This window comes from Cyprinodon variegatus, unplaced genomic scaffold (genome assembly GCF_000732505.1).
Source record: "Cyprinodon variegatus isolate N-32 unplaced genomic scaffold, C_variegatus-1.0 Scaffold1501, whole genome shotgun sequence".
In the NCBI taxonomy this organism is placed as follows: Eukaryota; Metazoa; Chordata; class Actinopteri; order Cyprinodontiformes; family Cyprinodontidae; genus Cyprinodon; species Cyprinodon variegatus.
Window position 1 is genome coordinate 11,766 of NW_015151954.1, and position 8,917 is coordinate 20,682.

Sequence of the window (8,917 nt, forward strand, 5' to 3'; positions counted from 1 at the left end):
CTGTCCACTGTCGCTACAAGCATGCGCAGTGTGAGGGATTGCTGAAGAGACAATGAGTCGACGCAATCAGCTGGTTTTCCTTAGATAGAAAACTTTGAATCAATCTGACTGGATGATCTGGTGAACTGGAAAGTGACCTGAGATGACATGATGGGAATTGGAGCTATAGAAATAAACTGAATAGAATTGAATTGAATCCATCTAATTACAATAAAACTTTTTAACAATAATTCTGGATTTTATTCAACACTTAAACATCTTTTCTGTTACACATAAAAAGTTATCAACCTTAACATGATAAAAATGTAAACAGGAGTTTTCAGGTAAAATTCAGAATCAATAAAATATACGTGAATTTAGAAAGATACAGCAAATACTATAAAAATATTTAAAAATATTGTACATATAAATGCACTCTCACAGTATTATTCAATATAATGTGGGAAGAAACATCCTTTTATACCACAGAGTTTAGTCTTTATCTCTGAGCCAAAATGGTTCAAATGAAAATAAAGAGAAATTCTTGGGTTTAAGGCGGTACATGATGCAGTGCATGAATACATGAAAAACAAACCAAATCGTTCAGTGCTAACTGTATCATCCGGCGTTCATCTGACAGCTCTCTGATTCATCACAGGTTAGTGATTTCAAACTGGACCAAGGCGACGGCTGAAGCAGCTTCATGTTGCTCTCACTCAGCTCTGAAGGAACCAGTTATTTCACCCTATTGTTCATCGTTTGGTTCCCCGCCTCAGGGCTGGTAGCCATAATAAGGGTCTTCTGGATGAAGAAGCACAAACAGAGAAAACGGGATAAAACTACTGACTGCAGAGAAGGTTCCAGACATCCAGACTTCATTCCTCATCCGCTCCCAGCAGCTAACCTGTCTGTCCTGGAGCATTGTGACAGCCTCCACTGCTGTCACAAACCCCCCCAGGTCCAACCTCTCCTGGCTGACCAGGAGGCCCGGGGACCCCTGGTGGTCCTGGCTTGCCATCGTTTCCTTTGGGACCTGGGTCCCCCAGCTTGGACTCCCCTGGAGGACCTGCACACATAGAATACACAGGCCTGTCAGATCATAGCAGCTTGCTGATGATCTGTTGGATTCTGGCGTCATAAAGTAAACCAAGAGGTCAAAGATCTGTACCTGCAAACCCTTTGACTCCTGAGGGTCCCTGGACATTATTTCCTGGATCCCCCTTTTCTCCTGGAATTCCTCTCCTCCCTAAGGAGAAAAGAGAATCAACTGAAAAGGAGGTCTTGCTGAGCAGATCTGATGAGACGGATCAGACCTTACCCTGCTCTCCTGGGTATCCCGGCCTCCCAGGTCTCCCTCTTGAGCCAACTTCCCCCTGGTTCCCCCTGGCACCTGGTGGGCCCCTGGAGCCTGGAATGCCAGGTTCCCCTGGGGGACCAACTGGCTCCTCAATAGGAACAGGTTTTCGACTGATCTCATTGATATAGGAATCAAGCTTTAACACCTCCTCTGGAAAAGAAGACCTCCGTTTTTATGTTGCACTGACTAAAAACCAAAATAGATCACGGTGCTAGCTAGATGATAGCATTACCACTGCCCTGTTTACCAGTACTTACTGTGAACCAGTTGTTCACAGGCCTGTGTGACCAGCTGGTAGATCAGCGCCATAGACTGAGGTTCCCCCTGTGAAGAACCAGAACATTGACCAGCAGTGAGGCCAGGCAGCGACGGGCCCAGGGGCTACTAGCCAACTAGCTAAAGCCGGGCATACACTGTGCGATATTTTCAATCGTTGCACGCAGCTACAACTCAAATTGTATGATGAAGACGCAGAGGTTAAATGTTTACAGCTCATGATGTTTGTTCTCACACTGTGTAACCGACGCTTTGATGCGATCTACCTGCACGTCCAAAAACCACAGCTCAGACTCAGCGCCGAGAGATGGCGCTGGTCGGACTCATCTGTCTGGAAGAAGAACAAGAACTCCGTCGTTTGCTCAAGGTTCTGGTAAATCGGCTCATAGCTCTGCCTCAACAGCAGGATTTGTCCACGAACACCTCACAACAGCCGACTGAATTTCAAACATGTTTGATTTTCTCCCGACCTTATGATTCCTGATCGGAAGCTGATCGTGAGAGGCTGATCGGCCCTCGTTACTCCTTGTATAGCTACACCACGCAGGATGCACGATCTGGATGAAAGTCGGCCCGATGGAAAAAATTCGCACATGAGAATCGGCCCGAAAAGTGCAAAAAAATCGTAGAGTGTACGCCTGGCTTTAGCCACGTTAGCAGGGGTGGGTAGAAATTACTTTCACTCAGCTAGTTACTTTTGTAACTTTTTTGGAAAAAGTAACTTTTAGAAGTAGTTCTACAGCTCCGTATGCTTTACCTTTACCTCACTAATGTATGTATGAATTATTGCTTGAATGAGTAAAATTTCTGGTAACCATTGAGAGGAACCTCACTGCAAGAAAAACAGACATTTCTAAACTAAAGCAGACAAACAGCTTAAACACAAACTTCTCTGCATTTTATGACTCATTTCATTCTATGGAAATCAGGTGAACTAAAGGTGTCCAGCGTTGAAGCCTTAAGGTGTGTGACGAGTAAAGCCGAGAATGTCTATGTTGGAGAATGTAAGATCCAACCTAGACCATATTCTAAATTTCTTTATTGGCATCAGAAAAAAAGTTTGATTATTCATTTAATTTAAAGCTTCATATAAGAAATAAAAATACAATTGGAGAAATGGGTCTTTCATACATTTAACAGATTACTATTCCTAAAGGTGGTTTTTCTACAAGAGGCCAGTGACTTATTGACTGATTTATAAATAAATTATAGGTTTATTATGTAGTTTATGGTCCAATTGCCTACATTTAATAATAGTAAGGAAACTGTGATGAAATGAAATGTAACAGTTTTCTTGAATATGTGAAGGGTTGAATAATGACTCTGCATATTTATGCACTTCCCTCTCCTCGGACAGCTGTTGAGAGACATAGTCCCTCCCGCATGTCCTGGGTCGTCTCCTGGTCACTCCTGAGGGAGGCGTCCGAGGGAAATCCGAAAAAAGATGTCTGAGCCAGCTGACTTCTCTCAATGTGGAGGAGAAGCGGCTCTACGCTGAGGCTTTCCCGAATGACCAAGAATGACCAAGTCCAACATACACTGGGAATAGGTCCGACCTAATGTCGCCAATGTCGACCATACTCCTGCTCTGCTCGTACAGAGACCTAACAGCCGTTAGTAAAGGGCTCATTACTCCATCCTCCTGAAGTGCCCCACAACAGGGCATCATGAAATGCCTTCTCCAGGTCCAGAAATCACATGTGGACTAGTTGGGCAAATCCTGAGCACCCTTGAGAACCCTGCAGAGAGTGAAGAGCTGGTCCAGTGTTCCACGGCCAGGACGAAAACCACACTACTCCTGAAGACGAGGTACGACAATCAGCAGATCTCTGCAGGACTCTGGCATAGGCCTCCAGGGGAGGCTGAGAAGTCCCTCTATAGTTGGAACACACCCTCTGTACCCCCTCTTATGCAGGGGAAACACCACCCCATTCTGCCAATCCAGGGACACTGTCCCCGACCTCCACATGATGTCAAAGAGGCTTGTCAACAATGACAGCCCAACAACATCCAGAGCTGGAAGGTACTGAGGGGAGTTCTCATCCACCCCAAGCCTAGCCACTGTGGAGTTTTTTGATCACCTCTGTAACTTCAGCCTGGGTGATGAAGGAATTCAGCCCCAAACACCCCGTCTTTTCTTCCACCATGGAAGGATTGAGCAGATCCTCTTGGTATGACTTTCCGGCTGTCTGTGTGGTCGTCCTTCACGATTTGGTACCGGGGCGCGTCATTTTTAAAAACCGAGGGACAACTACAATGAGCAACTACGAAGAAAGGTTAATCGGTCTTTTTGCCAACTCCGTTTATAGAACCTGTTCCTCTTCCATGTCTAGCAACTCTAGATCCATCTCAGTGACCGTCATATCTTGCAGACGCTCCATTGTTGTTTTGGAAAATACACACTCGGGCCGGCGCCACCGAAATTCTCTTGACCATCCACCAAAGACTGCATATTAGTTAGAATTGTTATCACTTTTATATTAAAAAAAACCTTAAAGCTGATAAGTGATTGAAACAAAGTCCAAAGTTAAAATTAAAATTAAAAAACATTTTAGCTGCAGGTTACTCTGCTGGAACAGAAAAGCTTTCAGTTTCACACATCAACATATGAAACACGGTGCGCCATATTTATCTACTCACAAGCACTTTTTCAAAGACATTTTCACCATGTAACCTTTAAAGGTCCAGGATAAACTGAATAATGATTCTTTCAGCATGATCTCAGAGTTTGGTTTAATGGTTACCCACCTTTTCACCTCGCTCCCCTTTGTTTCCTGGCAGACCCTGTGAAGTTGAACATACGTGAGTGTAAACCTGTAGTTGATCAAATGTGAAGACAGGCTGGACTGTTTGGTGTCTTACTGTTGGTCCAACAGGTCCAGAAGGTCCTCTCTCTCCCATGAGTCCTGGGTGTCCAGGAAGTCCTTGAAAACCCTGAAAATCAGAAAATGTTTCAGTGGAAACACAAAAAGAGAAAGAAACAGACATTTTGGGGAAATCTGAGGCCTTTAAGATAAAGTCAAGTTTTTTTATCACACTGGGGGAAAAAAAAGGAAAACTGATCAAATGTCCATTTAGTAGATCTATTTTTAAATTTAAAAAATATTATTTCAGGCCATTAGGACTAAATAAATTGGTTTTACTGATTAAAAGTGGCATATTTAAGGCTGATCATTCATTCATTATTCTAACTCAAAGTAAGAAATAAAATGAAAAAAAAAAAAGAGTTTTTTATTGCATATTTCATCAAATATTTGTTTTCATCTTCTGTGTTCTGGGTAACATTTCCAAGCTGTCAGGAAGCAGGGACATTTCTCTGTCTTACCCTGGCTCCAGTGACACCCGGGGAGCCAATGTTTCCTTCCACGCCTCTGATGCCCTGAAAACCACAGAGAGAGACAGGCATAGAGAGGGGGGTACCGACAACACTCTGCTAGAGGACCTGGCATGCTGGTGGAGATTCTCAGTCATCCAGGTCATAGTCATTCCAAAAAAAGTTAAAAACGATCCACTGGACTCGGTTTCCAAGTCTAGTGGATGGACTCAGGTTTCAGCTCTCTAAAAAACCTACAATGAAGCAAAAGAGTTGATTCCTTTCCACTATCATTTCAACCCCCACCCCCATGCAGGAGACAAAACATCTCGTCTGGGCAACAAAGCCAATAATTGCCCCCAACGACCCCCCTTTCAGAGGCGTAGACCAGTATCGGGTATAGAAGGCTAAAGGCCAAAGAACCCAAACTGACTCCCTTTCCTAAGGAGCACACCTGTTCTTCTGGTTGCATGTTTCATAAATCCCGGCGTACACTGTGCAATGTTTTTTCAATCGTTGCACGCGGCTGCTGCTCACACTGTACGACTAATCGCAGGGTTTAGTCGTACAGTGTGAGTCACAGCTCACGATTTATGTTCAGCCCGACGCTCTCATGCGATCTACCTGCTCACACTGTACGACTAAAAACCAGGTAGGACTCAGCTCTGCAGTGAGATAGCACTACTCTGTAGCTCTCTATCCTGAAGCCAAACAAATAGAAGAGGAATATTAAGCTCACTATAGTGAATGTAGCTACCCTGGCAATTTGTGCAACTTTGTGCTGAAAGTCCTAAAAAAGAAAAAGCAACGACGTATTTGGAAAATGGCTGAAGAATGGTGGTACTACGGTCCGTCAATTTTACAGACAGAACTGTATCTCTGCCATGCTGCTGGGCTTACATCTGAGAGGAAGAAGAAGAAAAAGAAGAATCTTTCTTTGCCTTCTGAGTGATTTGCCCACGACGGTCAGAACATCAAACATGTTTGATATTCTCCCGACCTTACGTGATCGTGAGGCGGTCGTGGGAGGCTGATCGCCGCTCGTAACCCCCTGTACACCACACGACTCACGACCAGGCTGAACGTCGGCCCGATCAAAAAATTCAAGCACGACTGGAAAATTGCCCCGAAGAAACAAACATCTTAAGCCAAAACAAGTTTTTGGGCTACTATATAAAGCTTCAACCTCGATGCTAATTCTGAACTGAAAAAGCTTCATGGATGAGAAGTGAAACGTCTTTAAACTTGGAAACCAAGTCGGATTTCTTCTTTTTACTTTTTTTGGAGGACCTGGTACCTTCCCCTGGAAGAAGGAGCTCACCTGGGGGCCAGGGATCCCCTCCTCTCCCTTTGGACCTGGGGGTCCAGGTAAACCCTACAGAGGAAGAAGTTTAAGGCCAGACAGGAAACCTTTCAGTGTGCATGTTGTTGATGTTTCATATTTTATGTAAATACCATAAATACAGAAATAATCAGTGTTTTCTGAACAGTAACAGAATCCCAGCATTACTCACTTGGACACCAGGCCTCCCAGGATCTCCCTTTTCCCCCCTTGCTCCTGGTGGACCCTGTTTGGTCAGTGTTAGAAAGACATGAAAATTGTTTTATTGGTGTTTTATTAATCCAAACCAAATCCTCCATCATTAGTTCTTCAGTCACCATCAGAGAGTAACTGTAAAGCAGGACTTACTATTTTGCCTTGGACTGCTATGCCTCGGGGCCCAACGCTGCCCACAGGTCCAAGACCCCCTTGGAACCCAGGCTTCCCTGGGGGGCCTTCCTCCCCCTGACAGTCGGCATAAAAACAGCCTCAGATTAGGCTAACAACATACAGTCAGAATTTGCCCTGAAAAAGGAAGTTGAGTGGAGAAGCGAAGGTTGACCCAGCAGAGACACTGAGTTTTCCCGCTGCAGCTCATCCTGCTGCTGAGTGGACACACCTGTCCTCTGAGACAGGGACTGGAAGACAGAGATATTCCACATTCGCCGAGCAGTAAAAACAAGGAGAAATGAACTTCAGGGTTTGTCTCAGAGCTTTGCTCTAACTGATGGAGCTAACAGATGGATGCTGGCTGGCATAAGTGGGCAGAATATCCAATTATCAATTTCTGCCACTAGATGTCACCAAAGCCTTCAAAGTGGACCACCAACACCCCCTTCTGACCAGCCCACCTGTCCTTTAGCTCTCACCTTGTCAGAGTTTGCTGCTCTGATCTCGCTCAGGATTCAAATAAACCTTCTGTCCCATTTCAGGTCATCCTTCGTCTGATTAACCTGGACGCTGATGCTTCTGATGTCTTCCTGTCATTTTGAATAAATATTTATACATGCTGATGAAAAAATGCTACTCCATTGCTTACTGTCAGGGTTCTGCCCTCTGCTTGGGTTTATTTTTAGTTTCTTCGTCTTCTGTCTCTCTGTAGTCTATTTCTACCAGTACTGAGTTCTTTAGTTTCTATCTGTTTCCCCATTGTGCTTATTTCCGTTCCCCTCTGATGATTAGCCTGTCTTGGTTCAGTCTCCCAATATATACACTCCACCTCTGCAGTCACTCAGTGCTGGTTTGTTGTTTTGTTCAATTCAATTCTATTCAGTTTATTTCTATAGCTCCAATTCACATCATGTCATCTCAGGTCACTTTCCAGTTCACCAGATCATCCAGTCAGATTGATTCAAAGTTTTCTATCTAAGGAAAACCAGCTGATTGCATCGACTCATTGACTCTTCAGCAATCCCTCACACTAAGCATGCTTGTAGCGACAGTGGAGAGGAAAAACTCCCTTTGAACAGGAAGAAACCCCCAGCAGAACCAGACTTCCTCATTGCTTCCTCGTCTCTGGCTCCCCACAGGAGTTTTCCCTGATTTTATCTGTATTTTGGTTCTCAGTATTTTTGCCTCTGCTGCCTTTGACTACCTGATTAAATCTAGAAAACTCACCTCTGCCTCCTGATCTCTGCATTTAGGTCCTCAAAAACCTCCACTCAACATGACACTTCGTCTTTCACTGACTTAAATCTCCACGGTTAATCAGAGCATTTACCAGAGAACTGCTACATCCTTGCTGTTTGTGCAGCTTTAATTCTTACTGTCCAGTTTTCTCCTCTTCATAATCAAAGATTCTCTGTGATCTCTGATGTAGGAACAGCTGAATTTCTTTCCATGACCTTTTTCTAATCAAGAAAATACTTATTTTTTTGACCAACCTCAGATCATTTAGTTGACCGTTCAGTTAGGTGAACGTCCTAACTGAGCAACATGGATTCAAAGCATACACATTCAGCTGGTCAGCAGCACCAAAGACTTTTAGATCACATTATTATTCAAAGAATCTAATCTGGCATGTTTTAGTTCAGCTGCTCCTCTCCAGCAATCTTTGGGCGACCGAAGCAAAGGGACAGACTGTCAGTCGATAGCAGGGAAAAGCACAGAGACACAAACGATGAAGAAACCCTCTAAACACCCACATTGACCCTAAGGAGCAACCTGCAGTCACCAGGCTGGAGTAGAACACCCAAACTCCTGGCAGGAGGATTCTTGCTACAAGGATACAGTCCTGACAGCAGTGCAGCTCTGCACTGAAAAATACTACAGAAAAGTCCAATGGAAAAAGAGAGAAAACCTTCCAACGCCATCAGCTGGTATGTTTACTTAAAGTGGAAGGGAAATCATATTTAAATGTCAAATCATTCTGGCTTAAATATGTATATAAATGTTATCTTTATCAGACTGTATTGTCCCAAAAGTTAGAAAATTTCTATTTAAAAAAAAATCCTGTCCTAAAATCTCTTTTTTTTCCCCGTTATCTTCTGCAGGCCAGTTAGTTCTACGTCAGCCTGAACACCTGAACTAGGCCAATCATATATCAACAGTCATCTGTCAATCAAATTTTTACTTGATTCATATGTCGCAGCTAATATACGCAGCGGTTGAAACCAGAATCCTTTCCTTTCCCATTGAGTTGCGTCCCAGTGTTCACGGGGATGGACGTCTG

General features: G+C 43.9%; 1 protein-coding gene across 1 annotated transcript in view; it reads right to left on the bottom strand.

The window, feature by feature from the left end:
• Positions 1-240: 240 nt before the first annotated feature.
• The window catches only part of LOC107103667 (collagen alpha-1(XIV) chain-like), a 67,073-nt gene continuing 58,396 nt past the window's right edge, over positions 241-8,917 (bottom strand). Inside the window, exons 29-39 of the mRNA XM_015403457.1 lie at positions 6,616-6,711; positions 6,440-6,493; positions 6,247-6,300; positions 4,938-4,991; positions 4,475-4,546; positions 4,361-4,396; positions 1,594-1,660; positions 1,298-1,486; positions 1,148-1,225; positions 884-1,045; positions 241-780 (exon numbers count right to left, since the gene is read on the bottom strand). Coding sequence (XP_015258943.1) covers positions 752-780; positions 884-1,045; positions 1,148-1,225; positions 1,298-1,486; positions 1,594-1,660; positions 4,361-4,396; positions 4,475-4,546; positions 4,938-4,991; positions 6,247-6,300; positions 6,440-6,493; positions 6,616-6,711 — 891 coding nt within the window. The 3' untranslated portion in view covers positions 241-751. The remainder of the gene's footprint in view (positions 781-883; positions 1,046-1,147; positions 1,226-1,297; positions 1,487-1,593; positions 1,661-4,360; positions 4,397-4,474; positions 4,547-4,937; positions 4,992-6,246; positions 6,301-6,439; positions 6,494-6,615; positions 6,712-8,917) is intronic.